The sequence below is a fragment of the Leptinotarsa decemlineata genome, unplaced genomic scaffold (genome assembly GCF_025532065.1).
Source record: "Leptinotarsa decemlineata unplaced genomic scaffold, Ldec_3_MD MMD2_tig00000232_RagTag_RagTag, whole genome shotgun sequence".
Taxonomy (NCBI): domain Eukaryota; kingdom Metazoa; phylum Arthropoda; class Insecta; order Coleoptera; family Chrysomelidae; genus Leptinotarsa; species Leptinotarsa decemlineata.
Genome location: NW_027412546.1, coordinates 866390 through 894055, shown reverse-complemented (window position 1 = coordinate 894055; position 27666 = coordinate 866390). Strand labels below are relative to the sequence as shown.

Below are 27666 nucleotides of genomic sequence, written 5' to 3'. Positions count from 1 at the left end.
TTTTTTATTGAAAAAATCACTACGCCACTGGATTCAGAGTGCCTCTAAATAGGTGTGACCAAAATTTCATGAAAAAATATTCATTATTAAAAAAGTTATGACAACTCAAAAATTCGAAAACTCACACAGCTAACAGTCACAATATATAATTTTTTTTATGATTTCAACAACAAAGTGCCGCCAGATGAAAAAAAAAACAAATAGCGTAAATATTTTTGATGAAAATAACGGAATTACATTCACACAATTCGACTAACAATGAAGCGAAAAATTTTAATAAACGTAACTAATAACTAATTATTGAAATGTTTCGATTCAGTGCAACAATTAATTCTAACTGATATTCTAGTAGCCTCTACGAATCCACCACGTATTTCGATACATGTGTCGTAGCGCTTACGAATGTTTCTGATTACGTTCCTTAGTTCTTGAGGGCTAATATCTGCACATACCTGTCGAATTCTTGCACAAAGTTCATTTCTATCTCTTGAACGGTTTTTGTAAACCTTTTGTGTGAGAAGTCATCAGAGAAAAAAGTCCAAAACTGTGAGGTCTGGAGATCTGGGTGGCCACTCTATAAACGGAATACCACGGCCTATCCATCGGTTTGGAAAATGTTCGTTAAGCCATTGCCTCACAGCTCTGGCATAATGAACTGAACACCCATCTAACTGGACAATTAAATTTGATCGTTCATTGATTGGCAGCTCGTGAATAGCATCCCAAAACTCTGTGTTTAAAAATTCTAGAAACCTCTGTGCATTAATGTTTTCCTCAAAAAAAAAAGGATCAATAATTCGTTCGTTCAATATCCCACACTAGACGTTGATTTTTTGGGAATACTGGCTTTTACAGTCTATCACCCAGTTAGGATTATCCGCTGCCCAATAGCGACAATTCTGTGATGACACTACTCCATTTGTAGTGAAAGTGGCTTCGTCGGTATATAAAATATTTTTTAGGAAATTTCTATTGTTTAAATATTCCCCTTGGGCCCATAAACAATATTCCAGGCGTCTTGCTTCGTCGCCTTCTTGAAGTGTGTGTAAAAATTTTGGCTTGAAAGGTTAATATTCTTCGCCTTGAGACATCTCCGAATAGTTTCTCGTGGAATATTCAAATCTAAAGTGGCATTCCTTATACTGGCATTGGGATTATTTCCGAAATAATCTAACATGATTTGATCATTCCTGTCATTCCTGTTTCGTCTTTGTACAGGATTACTTTTTAACATCATTTTTAATACTGCACCAGTTTCATTGAATATTTTATTTGTTTTATTTACCGTACCGCAGCTAGCACTTCTAACGTAATCTCCCGAAAGGCGTACAATTTCAATTTTCTCTCTTACGCTCAATCTTGCAGCCATGACACAAAATAATTCGAAGAACTGTAACGTGAATATTGTTGACAATAGTACACTTAAATCTTTCACAAGTGTCAAACTGTAATATCATTTCCATGGCAACTAAGATTTAAATTGAAATATTAGGTCTTAGTTTTAGTTAATTTGCGTGAAAACTTGAATGTAATTCCGTTATTTTCATTAAAAATATTTACGTTATTTGTTTTTTTTTCATCTGGAGGCACTTTATTGTTGAAATCAAAAAAAAAATATTTTTAGGGCTATATCTGTTGATATAGGGTGTTTTTTAGGACTGTTAGCTGTGTGAGTTTTCGAATTTTTGAGTCGTCATAACTTCGTTAATAACGAATATTTTTTCATGGAATTTTGGTCACACCTGTTTAGAGGCACTCTGAATCCAGTGGCGTAGTGATTTTTTTAATAAAAAAATCGCTAATAAAAAATCCCGATTTTCGACTAAGAAAAAATATCGTAGTATGCCCTGAAACTTTAATAAACATTTTAAATTTTGTCCCGAGGTAGACCTTTTAGTACTTGACATTTCAAAAAAAAATTATTAAAATCGGTTCACAACTTAAAATTTTAGGGGGGTGTTTCCATTAAAAATGGGTCACACTGTATGTGTTAGGCCCGAGATTTTTCAGCCCATATAGTTAATAGGTCATGCGTTCCGTTGATTAAAAGAAAATACTTTTGAGCTGTGAAATAATTGTATTTTTGAAGGTGCTGAACTTTTTCCAAGTGTCTGCCTAGTTTTAATTCATATGGAGCATTGAAACGAGCAATTTAAGATTTTTTTCGACTGACAGTAATCAAGAAATGTAATTTTCAGTTGTTCAATAAGATTTTTTTTCTGATCAAAGCAAAAAGCAAGCATATCGTTGGCAGGAACAAGCGTTTGTGATTTCAGCAGACGAATCGGCAATAGTCGTTCATGATTTAAAATAGTGGCAGTCCTAAACCATGCAGACAGGTCGTGGGAGCAGAGAAAATAGAATTCGCACATTTTAGCAACGTCTCATCTAAAAGCGATGCCGACAACGGCACGTGGCTACTAAAAAAATCAAATGAACCATTATAGCGGTGCAAATAATAACACATTTTTGTATCTCAATAACTTTTGTTGTTATTGGATGCTGAAAAGACTCACGAAGGTTTTATATATTTTGAGATTTGCCACCATTGTTATACGGCTGCTGACAAAGTTTGTTGTTCTTTTCTTCTCGCGAATCATTTAATTTAGGTACTAATGGGATTGCAATTAAAAACAAATGAACTTGTATTTTTTGAGTTCTGTAGGTTGAAGTAGTAGGTAACCTTAAAAAATACGTTAGTAGCTTTTTTGTCGATGGAAATAATCTATTTTTGATCTATTACCAATCTCACTATCAATGAAAGAAGAAGATACACGAAAAAAGGTAGATAATTCTTCAACTCGTGTAGTGATCAAACGGAAAGCGCATGTGTGATTTCAGTTTTCAAAATTTATTGGCCTTGACTTTCAGTAGATATTCATCAGTGAAAAGAATCTCAATGACATTGATCAGATTTGAAATTTTTCGAAGGAGGTGTAAAACAACATAAAATCGTGCAAAATGTGGTACAATTGTAAAATCTTGAACAGTAAAGTTTTTCATCATTTTCCATGTTTTCGATCGTGATCGTTTTTTATTTTCTGACCTAATTCACTTATTCCATCTATTTGCTTTTTCTTTGTCTTCCTTTCTTCTTTTTCAGGAATCTATTTGTTTCAACTACCCATTTGGGTATACCATTCAGATTTTTTTATTACCACTCTATTTTTTGTGTTTTGTCTCAATTCTTCGTTTTTCCCCCATGTCCATATTAGTTATCCCAACATTGTTTCTGAGAAAGTCTTTTTCCATTATTGTGATTTTTGAGCTTTTATGTATTGTCCATGATTCGCTAGCATATATTATTGTTGAGATAACTACACTTGTTGTTTTACTTTCTTCTTCATTAAAAAAATGTGTTCTTTCTTCTTTTGCTACAGTTTAATTATATTTCCCAGATGTAGGTTTGTACTGCTTCTACTGCTCTTTCAACTTTTACTATTTTTTCTGTTTTTCATGGCTTTGTCTCATTTCTGGTTATTTTGCTATTTCCATTTATTTGCACGTTCATATTGCTTCTTTCTCCATCCTATTGATAAGGGGTTGAAGCTGCTCCTTGTTTGCTTCTTTTGAAATTTTGAACCTATCCAATTTTTTCCACTCATTTGCCCCATTCCCTTCAGTCTATAACATCTCCTGGCTTTCAAGGAAAACTTTTGATTTTTTCAAACACACTTGTGTTCTTAGTTCACTCTTCACCTGAATTTGTTTCTAGAAATTTTTAGGCGCCATTTCTTTCCTTTAACCTTATTTTCATTGCCGGATCCTTCTCATCTTCCCGCTGACTTTTTCTGTTTTTTAATTTCTTATTATTATTTTTTTATCCTTCTGTTATGCTTACATCACACCATATTTGTTCTATGGTTATTTTCAGGGTATCATTTGTCTTATTAATTTCCTTTACTTCAAACTGTCTTCAACTTTTTTTCCGCACCATTCATCATACCATGATTTTCTAATATCGTGTGTTTTTTCATTTGTTTTTTTTTTTAATTTCTACACTTTTTATTTTTCAATGATATCTACCATTGTCTTTATTTTTGTTTTATTTTTTTATGTATTTTTCTAAGCTACTTTTACCTTTTCATTCTTTTTGAATACATTTATTCCACTACTTCGTTCTTTTTCGGTTTTTATTGTGTTTTGGCAGTCTATGAATACATATTTCTATTACAGTACTGTTTTTGAGACAATCTGAACACATAGAAACCTTTTTTGTCAAATTCAACTTGTAGATTGCAATAAACCAATCATTCAAATTTCAATTTTTACATATACAGATCTGAGATTCTTCCGAGTAGTCTGGAGCAGAATTTCAAATATTGTTAATTTTATTTCAATTTTTATTCATTTCACGACATTACTTTTGGTAATATCATGCTCAAAATCGGTGATCGCCCTGTCTATATATGCTCGAAGGGACGGATGCAACAGGTGGTAGCATTGCCTGAACTTTGAAGCGATACCGATTCCATGTGTGAAAAATATATTTTTGAAAGTGCATTTCTGTGCTTGGCTTCAGCTAAAAATTTTTGAGAATCGTCCAACAGGATGATTTCCAAATTTTAAGGTACATATAAATAATGAGTGATTTTTTTGCTGATATCTTTTTGACAACGTCTTTTTGACAGATCACGCGTGAATCGTGTCTTGTGTCATTGTCAAACTTGTTCAGTTTGGTGTATAATTTAACCATGAATTGACTTATGAATGAACAACGCTTGCAAATTATTGAATTTTATTATCAAAATTCATGCTCGGTGAAGAAAGTGCATCGTGCACCTCTTCCAATTTATGGGCAGTTTCGTCGGCCTACTGAGGGAGCTATTCGGAAGCTTGTGACTAAATTTCGAACCCAGTTTACATTATTGGACATTAAACCACCAACACGCATACGTAGAGTGAGGACCGAAGAAAATATTGCGGCTGTATTCGCCAGTGTTCGTGATGACCGTGAAATGTCGATTCGCCGCCGTTCGCAGCAACTGAGCCTCTGTTATTGGGGAAAAAACGATAACAGATTGTAATTTTCCTTTATTCCCATGTCTTTACTGGACATTCTATGAATTTATGTGAATGTGAACCTAACAATATTTTTATTTTTCAAAATTTTCTTTCAATTCAAACAAAACCTGATAGTTTAACGTGCGGAATTGCAAAAAAACTATTGACTCATCGATTCTACCCAAAAGATCCACTCTTTTGAAATGAATTTCTCCAAGTTTCCTGCCTGCACTAATAAACTTCTATTAATATTATAATCAGATTCGCCGTGCAATTTTCGAACGGCCGAAAATATTGTCCTGATTCCATACCGCGAGGAAGGACGGAGAAGTTCCAAATTAGCATTGAAAAACATTTCACCTCAAAAACAACGCTAGAATCTGCATTCAAATCACCTTAACGAGGCCTTCCTTTGGAGATATCCAGTCGTACATGATTATACACAAGAAATATATCTATTCCGATATTAATATTGAACAGATGACGCAACGAAATTTGGCAGTTTGTTCGGCGTTGTCAGATCTCTGTACGTGGTTTAATGAGAAACTGATTGACCTTAACGATTATTATCGACACATGCGTTACGCATAAATCACCTGCAAAGCGGTGGAAATATTGAAAATTAACTCCAGTAGTAACTGAAGTACTAAATTGTAGGGGGGAGTTCTGGAATGGGGCTAGCCTCAATAGGACAAAAAATTCTCATACCTACCTAAACCAAATGGATATAAATCAATAAAATATGAGGTTTGTTAAAAAAATAAGTTGAATTTCAATTTTCCTCACGAAAAATCGATTCATTCATCAATTTCTGTTTTTTCGAACGAAACCTCACGAATACTTGATGTCTTCTCGTCGTAGATAACCTTGTCATATCGGCACAAGTCTCTATGTACTGCTGGGAGCCTTTGTAACCAAAGAACGCGACCTTGAGTCTATAGAGGAGATGGACATCGACTAAACGATCACAAATGTCCCTGTTAAATCGCAAAATAAAAAGAGTATATTCGTTTCACAACTCTTCATTATGTTAAGAAAGGCTAGGAGTACATAGTGTAACCAAGAAGTAACTCCTCAAGAGTAGGATGTTTCATTAGAAGCTGAATCTATGTCAGAAGTGAATACAACCTCCTCTTTATAAAGTCAGCAGGTCAGATTTATTGTATTAGTTTGGAAATGTCCATATAGGACGAAGCTGCAGTAACGATAGTTTTACTGCAGTTTCATTTCTCATTTTTCAGCAAAAACTTACCCCCAGAGCAGAGATGAAAAGGCCCAGCATGGCTGAATCTAATGTATCGTCAGGTATAGCTGAATAAGAGATGCTCTCATATAGGAAGGTTGCTGTGATCGTTAAGAAAATAAACTTGCACTTTGAAATCTCATCAGCATGCCATTATGGTTACCATAAAGAATACTCCAGATGGTCAACAGGTCCACATATATATTGCACTAAAAAACCATGACGTGCAAATTGTGAATAATACCGTTAAAATAGCAAATAACGTAAGCAAATCAGCCAAAGGAAAAACATTTACAGCGCCACTTTGACAAGGAAATCTTCCTGGCCCTGTCTAGAGTAGACGTCACGGAAACTTAGCTTATCGCACTCCTGCAACTGTCACAACTGAGCTCAAGTCCTCAAAGCATCATTCAGGATCATCAGGACCAATCGAAACCAGAATGTACTGAATAGTTGAATCACGATTTGAACCAGAATGACAAACTACACCACATACGATTTTTGGTTCTTGCGGCGTACTAATGACCTATCCTATGGAAAATAGTTATTTATGTATCAAGGGAATTAGGAGTGCCTTAATTACCGATGGCAAAGTTTGCGTCCCGAGGGCCTCTGGCCCGAGGGACAGCAATTGCCTGAGGTTATTAAGGCTCATTAATTCCCGTGGTACATAGATAATTTTATTTCTGACCGATTTCAATAAAATTTTGTTCATTTTTGAAACGGAAAAATGTACCAATTCATTACCTTCCCGGTATATTTGAATCAGGTACCGTTGATTATAGTAGAGTTTTCTTGTTGCTAGGTTGTTGCTATGTTACTTGTTTATAAACAGAACTTTCTTATCAAGCTGTGTTTGCGGTGAAAACGTGTTTTCTACCCCAAATATAATGGAGGAGGATATTTTGAAAAAAGCTGAACAAGCAAGAGAATCATTAATTCCATCGAAAAGTGAAGCCGTATACCAAAAAGAATACAAGATATATCTGGACTGGCTGACACGGAAAAATGTTATGCCAAAAGATGTCACTGAAACTGTATTTCTGGCATATTTTCAAGAACTGGTAAGGAATTTTCTATGTTTTTCGGTAGATTTGGTAGTAATTGTGTTTATTCGTTTCAGTCAGAAACGTATAGTCCGAATTCTTTATGGACTAAATGGTCAATGCTAAAATCGATGGTGACTATACATGAGAAAGGAGATATCACCAAGTTCAATGAACTACAGGCTTTTTTGAAACGGAAGAGTAAGAGTTATAAGCCGAAAAAGTCTGCTGTTTTATCTCCTAAAGATGTTATCAGATTCCTAAAGGACGCTCCTAATGATATTCATTTATTGCATAAGGTAATTTTTTTCTTATTTTCCTTTTTGTGTGTATTTATTTCCTTTTTTTTGTTATACGTTGTTTTGATTATGGGTTATTTTGGAGGATGCAGAAGTCAGGAACTTTTGAATATGAAGATATCGGATATAGAGAACCGGGATTCCGTTATGGTAGTGAACGTACCGGAAAGTAAAACTGGTGTATCGAAGAAATTTACAGTTGTGGATGAAAAAGAGTTCTCCGCTTTGCCTTTATTAAGACTTTATATGTCTTTGCGTCCTAAAGGTATTGAACGATTTTTTTTGAGCTTCCGACAAAATAAATGTACATCTCAGCCAATTGGAAAAAACATGTTTGGGAAAATCCCCAGCAAAATCGCAATGTATTTAGGATTTCCAAACTCATCTTCCTATACGGGACATTGCCTTCGTCGCACTTCTGCTACTGCTCTAGCCAATGCAGGAGCAACTATGACTAACTTAAAAAGACACGGAGGTTGGAAAAGTTCCACGGTGGCGGAGAGGTATTTGGAGGATAGCATCGAATTGAGAAACAAAACGGCGCGTATGTTGTCTACTTTGTCATCAGAAGAGGCAGGTACCTCGACTGTAGTGAACAGAAGCTCCAGCCATACAAAAGAAGAAATTGTTTCCAGTGGCGGAAGTAATTTTCAGGGAACATTTCAAAATTGTACATTTATTATTTGTAATGACGTGAATAAATAAAATATGATTCAGTTTTCATTTCTATTTATTTTTACTTGTGAAAGGTAGAGGGAATTATAAAATCTATAATGTCCCAAGGGAGTTATGACCCTCTTTATTGATAGCGTAACTATGACGATATAAGCTTATAATATCCCGGTCAGAAATAAATGTATTAATATACAGTGTTCATACCCTCCTTAAAATCTTAGTTTCTCCCTCATTGAATAATCTTTAAAGGAAAAATTATGTGGGGCCCATTTTATCGTTCTATCGTCCACTACCATATCCAAGCAGAAGTTGATCAAAATAAGAACCCATTACTTTCTCGCCAATTTCCCTTCTAGATTCCGGCATTTTTATACGTAGCAAATGGTCCTCTGTTCCCATCAGTAAATTTTAGCAGAGGTATTTGATACATCCCCTGCCGAAAGATTTTTCCGAACCACTCCATTACTTTATTATATACCAATTCTGATGTTATCTAAGTTCTACACTTTCTTAACTGTTTCTTGTCTGAAATACGGTGGCATGGAACTTTAAATAGGTTAATTTCTCCGTCCTGGGTCATCCTCTGTATACCCCTGCACTAAAATCTGAAGATACTTTTGATACATCTGCAAACCGACCTTTCTTCTCTTAGTATTCCCTCCTCACCAAAAGTAAGAAACTTTTCTTGCAGTCCAGGAATTGTGTGTTTGGTAGAATCTAAATTGATACCAATGACGAATTATGATCTGAAGGAACTGCCTGCAGCATCCTTCCTTGCAAGAAAATTAACAGCTTAATTACCAGTCCAGTGCGTTCCATACCAATACCATTTGATAAGTCTTCTAACTGGGGAGAGTTTGTTTAGCATTTTTACAACTAATTGCTTTGCAGTGAAAGACAGAGGAAGAATATTGTCAGCGTTCGATGCACATAATCCAGACTTAAGATTATTTGTTGAGTCTATCGATTGAAGAGAGTTCTTTTGGCAGTTATATCTCAACTTGGATAGCATAGAATCCAGACCAAAGACAAAAGTCATCCTTCTTTGGCATTTCGATAACAACTTGGATAGCAAAGAATTCGGTTCAGAGACCAGAGAAGCTTATTTGGCAGTTCTATACCACATTGGAGGGCATAGTAGTAGGGAAGGTTGAAGTCCCGACAAGGGGCGGAACATGTTGTGGTCAACCATGACCACCTCCTAGACGGAGTCGATCCGCTCTTGAAGCGTCTGTAGCGATCTGGCGAATTTGCGAAAAATCGGCAACGCCGTTCGAATCGCATGTGTGCGTGCTAGTTAGATTTCGGGTGGCGTTGCAGGTTTGCAAATATCCGAAATGTCGTGTTGTGCGATCGCAGTGGCCCTGAGAGCGGGCCCCCGCGGGGGCGAGGAGGGGCGAAACGGCCGCGGGAGCATTAGCCGCTGCTAAGGACGCCTCCGAGCGGGCGGCATGTGCACGGTCGCGGCGCTGCTGGCTTACGTAAGTGCGTGTGTGGCGAACGTCGCAACGCTCGCCAGCGGCGGCGAATGGGGGTGGCCAACGGACGAAAAAAAGGACGAAGTGACGGTCGTTTATTGGTTGGTAACACAAATTATTTGAAATGAACGCTGAATTATACGAAACAACACTTTCCCTCTAGTCCGTTTGTGGTCCAAACATCCGTAATGGAATCGATTCAGATATCATTCACAGGATTCTACGCAATATAATTGATGAATGAAGTGAAATTTCACTTTCATGGAACACAGTCATCCTCACTGTCAATACGGATAACATTATAAGAAAAAACACTCAATTTGTACAATTGTTTGTCACGGAATGGGTTGAATCCACCCATGTCACTCATATTTGCTACTGAAGACCCAAAAAGTCTAATTTCGTTTCACCTGATGGGAGAATAGAAAGGAAATTTTACAAAAAAAAATCAATACCAACGACTGTGAATTTTTGGCACACTATACGTTTTTAGTTATGCAGGATTTGATACATGCATCCTCCTTCAATAATATAGTATTTTTGAGCAATGACTTATTGAAATACAATCTAGATTTTTTAAATTTTGGCATCAGTATTTCGTTTTATTTCAAATAAAATAACTTCACACTTCTTGAGCCAAAGCTATTCTTGAACTCAAGATAAAATATGGGAGACACAGAAAACTACGAAAATTATTACGCGCACCTTCGCCAAATATTCGAAAATAAAACCTGGCCTGATGATTATCTCAATATATAATAGAAAGTTACAAAATCGTGTTAGTTACACCTTTGATCATAACTTAAGAAAAACCGGACCGTTATCCATTAGTTTTGATTCATAATATCTGCGAGAACAGCAAAATATCTATTAAAATAGTGTAAACTTTCAAGGCCGGAGATAATTGAGTGAAAGCTATTTTCTGGGTACTTTAGCCGTGGTCTGCAGATATATATGCCTGACGTCTCGTCTACTACTGCGGTAGGCGATATCAAAGGCGATGAGGCACCGGTCGAAGTGCTTCAGTTTTTTTCAACGCAGAAACAACAATGTTGGAATTTGTCTCCGGTTTTATAACGGGTGATTTTTTAAGAAGTATAGGATTTGATTTTCGAAACAACACAAAAAATTTGAAAAAAATTGATGAAATCTTTATTGGAATCAATAGAACGATCAATATAATTCAATGTTTAAGGATGATTTCATGCAAATGTTGACCACGGCTCCGCTTTGGATGGCCCAAGCGCAAGGTCCAATTTTTTCACACTCTCTTCAACATATCGACCGGTATTTCACGTATAAATGCTTCAGAGCGTCATTCGTTGCTGGTTATCCCTGTAGACATGAGCCTTTACATCACCCCACAAGAAATAATCCAAAGGAGTTAAATGCCACGATATAGACGGCCAATTGAGGAGCCCCAAACGTGAGATAAACTGTTCACTGAAGGCAACTCTTAATTGGGCCATTGTTTCGCGTGCCGTGTAGCATGTGGCACCGTCTTATTGAAACCACATGTCAGGCATGTCCAATTCTTCCATTTTGGGCAACAAAAAGTCCTCAATCATCACACGGTAGCGCTTGCCATTCACAGTAACGATCCGACCATTGTCGTCTTGGAAGAAGTACGGCCCGATTATGCCACCGACCCATAATCCACACCAAACAGTGACTTTTTCGGGATGCATCGGTAGCTCTTGTAATGCTGTGGCAATTTTGCTTATTAATACCACAAATGAGCCTCGTCGCTGAACACAATTTTTCGATAAAAATATGGATTTTCCTCCAACTTTGTCAGCGCCCATTCACCAAATGTTAGACGTTGTGGGAGGTCGTGTGGCTTCAATTCTTGAACCAGCTGTATCTTATAAGGTTATACACCCAAATCCTTTCGCAAAATTATCCACGTACTGGAGTAACAGAGGCCCAATTGCTGCGAACGGCGGTGAATCGACATTTCACGGTCATCACGAACACTGGCGAATACAGCCGCAATATTTTCTTCGGTCCTCACTCTACGTATGCGTGTTGGTGGTTTAATGTCCAATAATGTAAACTGGGTTCGAAATTCAGTCACAAGCTTCCGAATAGCTCCCTCAGTAGGCCGACGAAACTGCCCATAAATTGGAAGAAGTGCACAATGCACTTTCTTCAATAATTTGCAAGCATTGTTCATTCGTAAGTCGATTCATGGTTAAATTATAGATCAAACTGAACAAGTTTGATAATAACACAAGACACCAGCAAAAATATCACTCATTATCATCATCGATGGATGTGGCTTAGTTTCTCTTAATTGGATTGAATTACCTTGTTTGTATACAAGTAAGGACAGGCAGCCAGATTTCGCTACTGTTAGTTGCCTCTTCCTTTCTATTGGCATTATTCCTGTATTTCAGACAATTACCATCGGTAAAATCTGGCTACCTGTTCTTAATTGTTCACAAACAAGGTTATTCAACCCATTTATATATGATATGAAACAGGAGACAAATTCCAAGATTGAAGTTTCTGCGTTGAGAACGACTCGAGCAATTCGACCGTTAGCTCATCGCCTCTGATAATGTCTACCGCAGCAGTAGACGAAACGTCATGCATAAAAACCTGCAAACCACGGTAAAAAAAAGCGGAAGATATTTTCGACACAACTATTAAAATATTGAAAAAATTAAGCTTGAACAAATTGACAACGTTCGGTTTCTTAGGTTATTACAGATGCCATGGTTCGCGCAGATATAATTGAAGTTATGACATTTGTGATTGTGCGAGCATAGCAGAGTCAGTAGTATCCATCAGTGTTATTTACGAAGTCGTGAGCGAAAATATCAATCCACTGCAGATGAAGAAGAAATTGCACGAGAGAAGCGCCGTATCAAGTGTTATCTGGTTCACTCTTTCTGCTGTAGATCTCCTGTTTTGACCCTCAAATTACTGTTTGTAGTATATCTCCTCTTTTGGTTCTCAGCTGTTTGAGTTTTACAATAACATCCACTGACTGATGACTGAATTCACTTTCTATAATAATTATTGAAAGACTATAAGAAGTGAAAACTTCTATGTATGTACAATATGTTTTCAACTGTTGTTTCGATGATTCTGCTGTTTTTCTAATACAAAATCTACTGCTAAGCATGAAAATAACTTGGCAACACTGGCCGTGTTAGTATGGCCCGACTTCGTCTTGACTTTTGAACTACAGGCTGCTGAAAGTTACAAAGAATTGTTTAAAGATAATTCTGGTATTTTTATGAGCTGTTAAATGTTCATTCAATGTGTCAGAATCCTTAAATCATGTTGTTTTATTTTTGCCAGAGGCAACGTACTTGTGAATCAGCCTAGCATCGCTGATGGGACCAATGGCGGGTCGAAACAGCGCTGTCTATATCGAATATTTCAGAAAATCAACTACATTGACATATTTCACAGACAGTTACTGATTAATAGAACATTATTTGTAAATGAATAATGATTTGAAAAACTGAAAAACAAGTTTTAAACCACAACACAAACTGAAAAATGAAAAATAATTCGAAACTAATTCAAGATTGTGTTCAATATCGATAATAAGTCCTTTTATAGAGTCAAAAATAAATCTGTCCATGGAAAGTTAGCCAAAAAGACTTGAATTTACGCAGTAACTCATCGAAATGAACTAAAAAGGGTTATTCTAGGTGAAAATTCCAAAAAGGTTGAACGTTCAAGTTGTTTTTTTTATCATTGGTTGTACCAACATTCAATGGTATCAACCTTTTCAGGTTTATCAAATCTGGTGCCTACACTGTCTACAATGTTCTTTAAAACGATGTTTTACAATCCGTCATGCATGGCCAACAAATTTCATTCAGACAGAGATACATGTTGAGTCGTATCAATAAAAGTACATGAATTTTCGGTGTAATGTTCAGATGGAATTATACATCCGACCTAGACTTTTTTTCTCACAAGAAATCTTGGCACAGAAGTTGTCAACAAAAACATTATCCTCCGAGACGGTAATGTACGGCACCATAATCGAAAAAACTACTGCCCAACTAGCTAATAATCCTCAAATGTGGGGCAGTGAGACCATAACCGTCATTTCCCCCAATCCCCCGGCAAATAAATATAGTTCATTTGGAAAGAGAAAGTCACATTCGAACCCCCCTCACCCACCAAGCAGAACCTCCACCAAGCTAACAAGGAGAGTGAAATGAAAGTGAAACCACAAGGCATGTAATGCCGCCTCCCCCGCCTCCCGACACGTCAGTGGCGTCAGAGTATGCGGCCAAGGTCGCGCCGAGGGGCTCGTTTCAGGGGATGTTTGATATTATCTACGGAGGGTAAGTGGCACTCCGCACTACGAGTACGAGCACGTTTCTCGGTTCTGGCCCTTCCTTTCTCTCTTCTGCTGCCGATGCGATATTCGTGAGCCGAGAACAAAGGACGGTCGAAGTATACGGGGTTTCCGAGGTGTATCCAAGGTGATCCGAGATCGCAGGATTGATTCTTCTCTGATCTGGATCAAGTTCGACAAATGCTTGAAATTTGGTGTCAGAAGTGGGATGCGACTCAAGATATTCGTATTGAACACAAAGGAAACGGAGGTTGGAACTTGGATTACATCCTCTGAAATTGGAATTGTGACAATAGATAGTAGACAGCAGCCTCTTGGCATAGATACGGTTCGCTCGACATTTCCACACAATGGATATCGAAAAATTGTATGTATATCGTTCAGGCAGTCACATAATAATTGGGACTATATTCAATAACACAATTTTTGAGGTAGTACTACCTGGAAGAGATTATCGTCTCTCGACTCGCCTTGCACGAAACAACAGGGAGATTTTTGTTCGAAGGTGATTGACAATGTTTCATGATGAATTTCACTAGTTCGGACTTCCATTGTCTAATATATAAAATGATTTGAAATCCCTGAAACAACTAAAAAAGAAGAATTGAAAATGAATAGCTGAAAATAACAATTATATTAAGGAAAAATTACCTGAAATGAAATAATAGTGAAATAAAATACAAGTAAAAATAAAACGATTGAACCAAAAATTAAAGAAATTAAAATGAAAAGTTAAGAGATTTCAAGCCACGTTAATTCACGACGTTTCGATTGTTAGTGTCTACAATCGTCTTTGGGTGATGACTGGACTGATTCCTACGAGAGATGACTATTTATGGTTCGTTCGAGTACTTTCACTTATCCCCACTTTCCATTTTTTTTGCTTCACTGGTTCAGTGGGAGATGACCGTTTGGCGGAAGTTTGCCATTTTTCGCTTGATGATGGGTTTCCATATGTTGCGTATTTCTACGCTGGCTTGGCTGAATACGTTGTTGTTCAACATGTATGCGGCTTCCTTGAATTTTCTCCTAAACCAATGTTCCTCTCTGTGCAAGATCTCAGCTTGGGACCACTCAATGTTGTGTTGATGGGTCCAAACATGGTCTGCTATTCCTGATTTGCTGGTTTCCCCTGGCTGTGTGTGTTTCTTGTGCTCGGCAATGCGAACATTCAATGGCCTCTTAGTTTCACCAATATAGGATTTTCCGCACTCACAGGGTATCCGGTAAATGCAATTCTTGGAATCGCAGTCCGCGTTTGGTGGCCTGGTTTTCGTGAGGCTGCTACGGATAGTGTAACCGGATCTGAAGCAGGTTCTGATGTTGTACTTGGAACCAATTCTTTTTATCCTCTCCGATAATCCTCTGATGTAGGGAAGTGCAAGCACTGGTTGTGACGGCTTCTTTTCCTTGCGAGGCTCCTGCTGTCTTCTAGAAAAAGTCTCTTCTACCATCGCTTTGGAGTAGCCATTCCGTTGAAGATCATTTTTGATGATGTCTAGTTCCTTCTCAAGACCTTCCTTCGTATTACAGAGCCCGAATGCACGGTCTAATAGAGTCTTGATGATTCCTCTTTTAGTCGATTGATGGTGGTTGGATTTATGGTTCAGATACTGTCCCGTGTGAGTGGGTTTTCGATATACAGATGTTTCCCACTTAGTGTCGGTCCTCTTCACCAAAACGTCTAAGAATGGCAATTCATTGTGGATTTCCTTCTCCATTGTGAAAGTGATGGAAGGTCACACGCTGTTGATCTGTTTCAGGAAGGCGTCTAGTTCAGTATTCCCATGGTCCCATATTATGAAGGTGTCGTCAACATATCTCAACCAGACTCGAGGTTTCTTGTGGGCTTCTTCAATGGCCAGAGTTTCAAACCACTCCATATATATGTTGGCTATGACTGGTGAAAGTGGCGATCCCATTGACAGTCCCTCATCTTGTGTAAAGAATCCGTCCTTCAGTTGAAAATAACAGTTTCGTACCCAGCATCCTAGTAATTCCATGATTACTTCTATAGGTACATTCGTTCTCTCTTTCACGTTCCCGTCATCGGATAGCTTTCTCTGTATGATTTGGAGTGCTTCTTCGACCGGAACGTTGGTGTAAAGGCTTTCCACGTCGAAACTAATTAGTTGATCTTCCTGTGTGACTTCAATTAACCTTAGTAGTTCGAGAAAATGTCTTGAATTCTTCACAAAAGACGATGTATTTCCTTGTAATGGTTGTATTATGGGAAGTAAAAATCTAGACAAGTTTTGAGTAGCCGAATCTCTGGAGCTGATGATCGGTCTAAGCGGAACGTCCTTCTTGTGGATTTTGGATAATCCATACGAGTGAAGGGGCTTACTGCGGTGCGGTGTTAGTGATGATCTTTCCTTGTCCGAAAAATAGACTTGGTGTTTTTTCAAAATCTGGTACAACTTCCTTTCAATTGATGCAGTAGGGTCCCGTACGATCTTTGTGTAATAATGTAATGTGACGTTCGCCGTTCGATGATCAACTTTTGCCTTCACAGTCTAAATACTTCAAACTTCTACAATCACTAGGTTAGGTTAGATTAGGTCAAAAGTGAGTTTATTGTGGCTTATACCTATTCACGCTCGACCAAATGAACCAAGTTTCTCAACGAAGCCGATTAGTTTGTATGGTGAGTGGTCTGTCAGGTCGGATGGTGAGACTACGGCTCTGCCGAACTCTAAAAACCTGATTCGATCCCCAGCGGGGCAGTCACAATGTATGTGCGCTGCTGTTTCATCATTTTCCAAACAGAAGCGACACACACTTGTGTTCCGACAGTCCGAGTCTCGCAGTGACCGGCAGTGACCTGTGATAAGGCCTCTTAGTCGGTCGGTAGCCAAGCGGTTCGGCGTGGGTGATTTGTTCACTCACTCGAATTGACTGCCGTGTTGGTCGGCGGTTCAAGCCCTAGTCTGAACGATCGATCTTCACTTGCTATCGTCCAACCCGTGTTAGTAATCACACGTTAAAAGGTAAGACCTCGTTAATCCTTAGCTCGCACAAGTCTCGACTTCTGAGGGTTGTCGTTCGTAGGGGTGCGACAGCTGGTTAACGGAAAAACAGATTTTAAACAGAGAGAGATTTTATCATAGTTTCAAGCTTCGAAAGGAGTCTACAACCACTACCATTTTAGTGGTCTACAAGACATAAGCGCAAGTTTCCGATATACAGTGTGTTTCTAATAGAAGTTTGAGATAAAGCAAGGAAGTTATCAAAAAATGTTTCATAAACAGTTTGAGATATCAATTCAAAGTATTTTTTGAGCTATTAAACAATATACAGGGTGTCCAGTAGAAGTTTTCGGTATACAGTGTGTTTCTAATAGAAGTTTGAGATAAAGCAAGGAAGTTATCAAAAAAATGTTTCATAAAAAGTTTGAGATATCAATTCAAAGTATTTTTTGAGCTATTAAACAATATACAGGGTGTCCAGTAGAAGTTTTCGGTATACAGTGTTTGTCACATTGAGCTTCTATCAGAATTTGAGATGGTAGAGTGGATTCATCAGAAAAAATTCACATACAAGTATTTTTGGAACATTCTCCAACATACATGGTTTGCAGTAGAAGTATAACATATTGAAGTGACATTTTTCAAATACAAATGAGATATATTGCTTTCCGTAGGTATTCGGATTATGTCAAAAAAGTACTTTCAGAAAATAGGCTGTATTGTTTAGAAAACAACGGAACCCACTTCGAACATTTACTTAATTGACATTTTTTACAAATTTGCAGTTCAACGAACCTCATTGAATATTGCATTTGAGCCAGAGTTTCACAATTATTACTTAATAATAATAATAATAAATCGGCTTTATTGATAATACAAAAAAAAACAATACAAAGATATATTTGAAAATGAAAATAGTTTACGGGAGTTTACGGGAGATTTACGGGAGATACTCCTTGGCGAAGTCTAGCTCAAAGCTACTCTAACTCAACCAACAAGCATCACTCCATAATGCACGCAAACATACAAAAATAAAAGCAATTAATAGTGATGGTACCACGAAATGAGAACCGTAAATAAAGTAATAATTTGTGATTACCTTCTAAAGATAGTTGATAAATAATTTAATTGAATTGATCTGTTGTCTAAAAAGTAAGTTGACATTACTGACTATCATAGATATAATTTTTATATTTGTATTTGAATTTCCTGATATTGAATCTCTTCAATTGCTCAGGCAATGAATTATAGAGTTTTACAGCACCAAAAAGAAATGATCTCTGAAACTGTGCAGTGCGATGTTGTGGCATAGTTAATTTGTTTTTATGTCTGATGTTTCTTGAGTGAATATTTTCAGCAGAATTAGTTTTTGTATTAAAAGAGGAGAATGGGGAAGGGTGATCAATTTATGGACAAAACAACCCAAATGATGAATCATACGGTTTTTCATATTGAGCCAGCGGGAGTTTTTAAAGGCTTCAGAAATTGAATCATACTTACGAAGTCCATAAATTAGGCGGCAACAAGGATTTTGCACTTTTTGTATTCTTTTTTATCTGAATCATATAAGTATGGCCCATATATGAAGTCACAGTAGTTGAAATGACTTAGCACCAAACTATCACAGAGCATTCTTTTTAGAGATTGGCTCAAAATAAAACGATTACAGTATAACAGTTTCAATGACATATAAGATTTTTTCATTAAATTTTTAACATGACTAGTAAATCTAAGATCAGTGTCAAGCATGACCCCTAAGTTTTTAGCTGTATTGACAGGAGTCAAGATAGTATAACCTAGTTCTAAACGGAAATTTTTTTCTGCAAATTTACGATTCTTCTGCGATCCAAAGTGTATCATCATTGTTTTATTAGGATTAATTTTCAAATCATGTTCACTTTATAGCCCATTGATCAAATCAAGATCAGTGTTGAAGAGATTTTGTGCCTCAGCACACTCATCGATTTTAAAGTGCATGTATAATTGTATGTCATCAGCATACGCCTGTATTTTACATTTCTTGATGGACGAGATAATGTCAGTAGTATAAATGATGAACAATAAAGGTCCCAAAATGGAACCCTGTGGTACTCCTGATAGAATATCAAGAGGGAAGGAGTGATGACCATCAACAACAACTTTTTGAGATCGACCAAGTAAATAAGACCAGATGAGAAATAAGGCAGCACTATCAAAACCATAATATTTGAGTTTCATGCAAATCAGCTCATGATTGATGGTATCGAATGCTTTCGAAAAATCTAGTAGTACCAGAGTGCTAATCATTCTTTTATCAAATCCCTCAACAATGTCTTGTGTAACAGTAGCAAGAGCTGTAGCCGTGCTGAAACCCTGCCTAAAACCACATTGCGATGGTGATAATAGATTATTGTTATTGAAATATTCATTAATTTGTAAATAAATAACTCTTTCAAAAATTTTACTCATGGTTGGAAGTATACTGATAATTCTGAGATCAGAATAACTAGCTGGATCATTATTCTTGGGAATGGGTTTCCCAATGGCCATTTTCCCCAAGTCTGGAAAATATGAACGTTCAAAACAACAACTGATGATATGCGTAATATATTAATCAATAAACGGGCTACAAAGTTTCAACATTCTGATTGAAATATTATCAACCCCTGAAGCTTGACTTTTAATATCATTCAGGATTTCATGAATATCTTCTTCAGTACTGAATCGAAATGAGAAGTTATCTTGCCTGATTAAATAATTATTGCTATAAAATTCAATATTGTCATCACAATTATTAGAAACGTTTTGTACGAATTGGGCAAAATAGTTGTTTATTTCATCGGGATTCGAGAGGTGATTGGGTAATGAATATTGTTTTTGTGAACGAACATTGAGGTTAGAAAGAGCATTCCAGGTTTTGCGTGGTATTTTTCAGAACAGACAGACTTGAGATATGTCCTTTTTTCAGTTCTAACTATTGACAAGGTATAATTTCTGAATTCTTTATACCTCATACGATCATTAACAGATTTAGTTTTTTCACCCTGTACACTTCACCCTGTACAATTATTATTTATACCATTGGATAGCATTTTTATAGTCTTTTCAATGATGTATCACAAGTAGGGGTTTGCAATTTAAACTTTTTGAGTTTTGGTGGGTGGGGCCTAGGGGGTTGATAGGGGTGAGTTCTCTTTTATGTCACTTTAGTTCCCTCTTACTGTCCTAGAAAAGGTTTCAAGCATTTTTCGATATCAGCTTTCGTTCGTGAGATATAGCCCATTGTAAGTTTTAAAATTGACACACTGTTTAGGATTGTATGTGTATATACCAGGCTGTTCAGAAGATATGTCAAAGGTATTATCAAAAAGCTGCTCTATTCCACCGTCTACATTTTCAATGAAAACTAATTGAAAATCTTTTTTGTATTGGGATGTTTTATAAATAATTTTTTTTCAATTAGGTACTGAATTATAATTTGTGAGATTTTTCACTAAACAATTTTTAAAAAACGTACAATCTTATTATCAATACTGAGTGAATCTGAACTGAGGAAAAAAATATCAAAAAAAAATAAAATATTTTTAATGAAAATTCATTTGAAAAGTTTTCTTTGCTAAGAAAATATTTAACTTGAGTTTTCCGACAGAAGAAGACGAGATTGTGATCAGTTTTACTCGAAAAGTTCGCAAAAAACAAAATTTCTGGTATGAGCGCCTCAAGGATTATCCTGTAGTGCTTGTGTTTTGTCCTCAAAGAATGAAAAGTAACTTCAGAAGTAAATGATAAATTATTCTCGTCGTTTTAGAAGACTAGAAGGACAAAATTAATTAACAAGTTTGAGACGAATTGCTTGACTTAAATTGGGCAAACGAAGCTACAAGTTTCAAGAAACATATTCAATTTTGTAGGAGAGAAAAATTCAGTATTGCTTGAAATTTTTTGGCAAATAATTATACAAATAAGAACGAGTGCGTCTCGGAACGTCCGACAGAAGTGGAAAGGGAAGCCAGACAAACTGGCGCCGTTACGCGTTAGTTATTATGACACTGAAAGTGGAAAGAATGTAGAAAAGGACCTTCGTTCTAACAGTCCACTGATCTATAAGTTTCCGAAAATTGCATGTGCCATGATTAATCTAAAAAAATTACGGTTGATTTTTCTCAAGGGTAATGCTCGATAAATCCACCTCTGATATTATCACCCGATTCGAACAAAACAGTCAAGTACCGCATTATATAAAACTGTTACGATAAAAACGTGCGTAAATATTTTCGAAATATGAAAAAATGGGTTATTGCCCAACCTTGAGTCTGATTGTAATACACGCGTTGCAGATAAACATTATCAGCTTATCAGTGCAAGAGTTACGTACGGACACAAACACGAATTCTATTTTTAATATCAATCCTAACTCACAAAATATGGAATCCGTTTCATCGAATTGATTTAATTCAGCAATAGTTCGATTTTACTCAAAATAATTTAGATTCCATCCGTTCCGTGTCTTCATATTCGAGTCAGATTGATTTTCAATTTTAACAACTTTCTCTTCAACTTAATCTAGACAAAATATCCTTATCTCTAGACATACTCGAGAATTTTTTTTTTAAGTCAGCGCTGAAAAATATACAGGGTGATCCGACGAAACTGAAACAGGGCCGTTGTAAAAAACGTATCAAAATTTCAGAAAATTGCAAGGACCCGTAGATTTTTTAATGAAAGACATCTTAACTCTGCTACTACTACCCCAAGCAAAGGTATAAATCATCCAAAAATTTTCATATCACATGTGAAAATCAGTTATTTGAAAGACCTTGATGAAATGAAATGGATATATTTTAGAAGAGATAAGTTTTTGGGAAAAAAGTTATTTTTGTAAGTGAAATTTTGTAATGTAACTCTGTCATGTATTATTCTGTGGAGCGTTCCTATGAGTGGTTTCTGATTCTGGATCTATATATAGAAAGATAAATTGATAAATAGATAGATAGATGTTTATTATATGTATATCGAGTGGTCCAACGAAAAGTATGCACCTTGCTTTCCTTTTTTTTTTTGTAACTTAACGCAAAAATGCTCGGACAGGTCAATTTTGCTTTTGAGGGGGACACATTTTAGATGTATTTTTCTACCGGTGCCTTCAACCCCCTAGCGAGGGTGAGTAACAACCCTAAAATTTTAAATGGAAAGTGGGGTCGAGTGATATATCATTTGAAGGGACACAAAATTATCTTTCCAATGATAACTAATTTGTTGTATTTACTTGAATAGCTATAAAAAAAGCAAGAACATTTACTCGATATTTTTGGTGTTGATGAAAATGCGGAAAAAACGGCATTTTTATCACTACTACATTCCTCAATTTCTCTCGTGCGTTTTTTGGTTCAAATAACAACAGCAGATAAGTGTACAAAAAGAATTTAGGCAAACGTTCATTGATTCAGTTCGGTTGCTTTTGAAATTATTTCAACTTTACTGTAAAAATGGTTTATTCCAGTCCTGAACGAGTTGAAATTGTTAAACTTTATTATCAACATAATAGTTGTGCTAGACTTACTGCTCGCCTCTTTAATAACAGTCATCCCGGGAAAAATGTGAATGATTCATACGTTGCCAAGTTAGTCCAAAAGTTTGTCGATACCGGATCTGTCTGTAATGTGAAACACCAGCCACGGAAACCGATCAGAAATGAAGCAGTGAAAGTCGCTGTTTTGGGACATGTTGAATTGGATCATACTCAAAGTACCCGTCAGCTTGCTGCAGTCTCAGGTGTCTCCCGTTCGTCCATAATACGGATATTAAAAGCCTATAAATCTCATCCGTACAAAATCAAATTAGTACAGGAACTCAATGGAGATGATCCTGATAGAAGGCTGCAATTTTGTGAACAACTGAGCCAGCTACTAATTGATGATCCGCACCTATCATTCAACACGTGCTTTTCCGATGAGAGTACATTTTTTTGAATGGAGCTGTGAATAGTCATAATTGCCGTTACTGGGATGACAGTAACCCACACTTATTCCGAGAGGTCCATACCCAGTAACCTCAAAAAATCAATGTCTGGTGTGGCATATTAGGTAGTCATATGGTAGGGCCACTTTTTATTACTGAGAATTTAACTGGTCTACAGGTCTACCTGAACATGCTTGAAGATACAATTGATCCTCTCATAACAGAAATAATTGAAAATGACCAAAATCATAATGATGATCGGCTTCATTTCCAGCAAGATGGAGCACCTCCTCACTATGTTGCTCCGGTAAGAGAGTTTTTAGATGACCGGTTTCCTGAACGGTGGCTTGGAAAGAGAGGCCCCATCGAATGGCTTGCCAGGTCACCTGATTTATCGCATTTAGACTTTTTCTTTTGGGGACACTTGAAAAATAAATGTTTTGCTACGCAGCCCGAGTTCATAGAAGATCTTCGCCAACGAATTACAGCAGACTGCAGAAGTATAACACCTGATATGCTACAGAATGTTAGGAATAGATTTGAACAAAATCTGTATTATTGTATGGAAGCAAATGGGTCACATTTTCAGCACTTGCTGAAGTAGGATTCTACTAAGTCAATTACACATTTCAAAGTACTGGGTTGTAGTTGTTTTTCTTCATAAAACCTACATGTTTGAGTGAAATACAACAAATTAGGTATCATTGGAAAGATAATTTTGTGCCCTTTCAAATGATATATCACTCGACCCCACTTTCCATTTAAAATTTTAGGGTTGTTACTCACCCTCGCTAGGGGGTTGAAGGCACAGGTAGAAAAATACATCTAAAATGTGTCCCCCTCAAAAGCAAAATTGACCTGTTTGAGCATTTTTGCGTTAAGTTACAAAAAAAGGAGAAAAGCAAGGTGCATACTTTTCGTTGGACCACTCTGTATAATGGAACATTAGTAGCAAGTTGGTGGTACAGAATGTAAATGAACAGCATAACAGAACAAAAAACATATAAACATAAACAGAAACATATAAAATATACAGAAAAGTAATTGAATAAAATATACATACAATTTCACAAAGATAGTGAACATAGAATATTATAAAAGTTCAAGCCCTGAGTTTGTGGCAACATTTTCCTCCGTACTATAAAAACTTCGTCTTATTAGACAGTCCTTGATGTGCTTTCTAAATACCTAACAGTCAATCCAGAAATTTACACAGTCACAGTAACGTCTCCATTGGAATCTTCTGATCATAAACTCATTGCAGTGTTGAATGAATTATCGATAAATACTGGGGAACAATCTAACCGCGCAAAGTTTGGCATTAAAGATCTGCTCAGTGGGAAGACCATTTCCGATATTTCTCCTGGCTAGATGTTTGTTTCAGCTTTAATGATCCTTCAACTTGTGCTGCTGAAGTCACGGAAGGTTATTCTATATGGATGCATATATTCCTTTTTCAATAAAACGAACTCCTAACGGGAAACCTTCGTGCAAAAATCTCGCTTACGGGCAGTGGCGCAATATTTACAGTGCCGAAAACCGAACTAGATTTGTTAGTGCTCGCAACAACTGGAAACTTAAAATGAATACGCGACGCACTGTGGCTGCTCATCGTTTTGAAGTTCAACTTCACTCGAACTTCACTATTTGAGAACTCTTTCATTTGGAGAAAACTCCCTGAGAATGTTTTTCCAAATGAATTTAATCTCCCGCGATTTCAACCCAACGCGAATCGATACTTTCGCACAGACACCGCTCTTAGAGTGCCTGTAGTGGTTGTGTTTTGCCCTTATATTTCTGTAAGTTCAACATCATCTGTTTCTTTGTGTGAAATTCAAAGACTTCTTTCAGTTCAATGCTTTTCATCCATAGCTCACATTCAAAGTTACCGAAAAACGTTTTTCAGTAACCACCTGTTTTCATATGAGATGTCAGATTCAAGTCTCCAATCTTCAAATTAAAATCGAGGCCGGAAATATTTGAAAATTTTTATTGTCCTCACTTTATTATTCAAATAGTCTCGAAAATACACATAAAACATTGATATATTCATATAATTTCCTATTTCGAAACCATTTTTAATCATATAACGCACCGGTAAGTGATTTCGAAGATATACGTCAACTTTTCAGCCTTCGGAATTTGAATAATTAATGAGTAAGAATATCGAAAAAATCCTCGTCCAGTTAACTATTTTAATGGTTGGCAAACCCGTTTGGGGTCTGGCAAAATATAATTATCCTGCTCAATTTTTATACGCATAGGCTCTGACTAGAAATATGCAATTTGATTTTTCCCGCTAGGTAACTATCTTAGATGGTAGCGACAGCATCGGGAAGATATATTTTATGTTTGGCATAACTATACAAAGTATTCACATACATATCAACTACTTCAGCAGTAACTAGGTGATGACATTTAGGGCCAACTTGAGTTCTTGTTTTTGTTCAGTAGTGCTGCTTAGTATGAACATTTGAAACATTTGAATTATGTGGTCAGGATTGACGCAGATTGGAATTTAATGAGAATTTGAATTTTTTCTGGCATTAGTTATAGTTGTAATGATGGAAATCTTACAGGATTGGAAGTCCTTTCAAATAAGATGTAAATCGACTATTATTTACATTTGAAACATGAGGATTCTTGTGGTGACAAGGGGGCTGATTTCCATATTGTAATGTGTCTCTCTGAAAAATAAAGTTGATTTGTTACACAATTGTTTCAGTCTCAATATCAAACAACTTATTTCAACTGTATATTGAGAGGAGTATTCCACAAATATTTGTACTCCTGTTTGCAATTAGCACTGATGACATTTTATTTAAACTTTCGCTCCATAAATGTGTCATATTTGCCTTTTTTTTTGAAAAACTGAGCAAATTAATATTCATTTTTCCAGTGACTGCTGGAAGCACGTGAAATGTAGAACTTTTCAACTAATTACAACTTTTAAAATCGGCATGATGTTAATAAAAAATCACTAAAATTATGTATTTATTTAAAGATACCTAATTATTGGATAACAAAACACGCATCCGTTGTATTATTATGAATGAGATTGATAATATTTCAATAAAATAATATTGAACGAAAGTCATTTTTTCTGTCAAAATTGTCAATACGATAAGTTTAATTTTACGCAGTAATTTATCAGGTTAGACTAAAAAGTTTGCCCTTTCTGCATTTGTATGGAGTTTTTCATTATAATTTTCATATTTTTCCGGTTGTGGAAGGTAAACATGCCCAAAAAAGGTCGATAAAAAATAAAATGATATCTTGAACACCAACCAAAGTGAATTACGTCACGCGTAGAGTAAACAAACGAATATGACATCTTGTATAATACAACAGTAATACTCGGCGCTAGTTTTCTCTGATTTTTTTTCGACTTAATATTGTTTACAGCGACTGTTTCATTTTGTTGTGTTGTTGAATCGAAAATGAGGTTTTCTGACGAGGTCTTCAGTGTCTCTATTTTCCGGGTTTGAAGGCCGTGGATTTTTGGAATTTCTTCCTGACGTTTCGATGGCGCGAGTGGCTAACTTCCTCAGAGGTCTACACTTCCTGATGTCCCCATCCTTACAAGACTCATACATATTTTGTAGTTCAATTTGTTTCAGATTGTAGAAAATCACCTTAACCAGTATTTATTTTGAAAATTTCAACAATGGTGCTGGCGAACCGTTGTGAAACTTACTCAAAATGGACGGTGAACAATAATCCAGAAAAATCCATAAATACAATCATTTAAGTAATGAATTAGGGCTTTTTGGATACATTGTAACAATAAATACCCACTCTTTTTATCTACCTTTTTTGGGTGTTTTCACCTTCCACACCTGTCTTAAGTTACCCATTATAATTTTCATATTTTTCAAATCGTGGAAGTTGAGAATACCCAAAAATGGTCGATAAAAAACTGATTTTCCTCCACAAAAAATAACTTTCGTTCAATAAATACTCATTCATGAATTTCGCACTGGTCACTCTTGTCGCCACCATCCGACGGACAGAGACCTACCAAAATTATAATTCACGCAGGTGTTTCGTTATTCGTTAATTGACACACATGAATAACTGTGACTTTAAACAAATTCAAACAAATGCAAAATTCGTTACGACTTCTCGAATCTCAGGAGTTTCCTTATGCGTCTAGAAAGTTTTCTACATTGAATACAAATCGTCGCAGTCGATATCATGGTTCATCTTTTTCATGGTCTCTATCATTCTTCAAATCATCGGCTTAATTGCCAATTATGAAGGTTCGGCGGAGTTTGACAAAAAAAAAACAAGTTATCTAAAAGAACAATTTGTTCAGGCCGATCTCAACTCCCTACACTGTAGGTTAATGGACTGACACCCATCAGAAAACAACTACTCCCCTGGCTAATACCGCGAAAGGCATCGGATTATATCCGACAGGTGTCAGTGCAGCATTCTACACCTACAGTGTACGTAATTTGAGACTGTCCTGAGCAAATTGTCTTTTAGATAATTTACAGCATTTCAAAAAACAAAGAAAAAACCACGACTGTATTGGAAAAATAGTTGTATGTGATACTAGGTAGTAAAATTGTTTTCATCATTTAGGTACTAACTAATATTACTGGAGTTCTTTCCTAACACCAATTCGTTATTTTTAACACCTCGACACGTGTTTCGATCACCAAGTGATCTTCAAG

General features: G+C 36.4%; 2 protein-coding genes across 2 annotated transcripts in view; one reads left to right on the top strand and one right to left on the bottom strand.

Annotated features, from left to right (window-relative positions):
* chinmo (Chronologically inappropriate morphogenesis) overlaps positions 1 to 27666 on the bottom strand; it is a 116090-nt gene that overhangs the window by 65567 nt on the left and 22857 nt on the right. The gene's annotated exons all lie outside the window — the stretch shown is intronic.
* Positions 6785 to 8315, top strand: LOC141481605 (uncharacterized). Its single transcript, XM_074173378.1, has 2 exons — positions 6785 to 7311; positions 7371 to 8315. Exons 1-2 carry the CDS (start codon positions 7138 to 7140, stop codon positions 8295 to 8297), a joined length of 1101 nt encoding a protein of 366 aa, XP_074029479.1. The 5' UTR covers positions 6785 to 7137; the 3' UTR covers positions 8298 to 8315.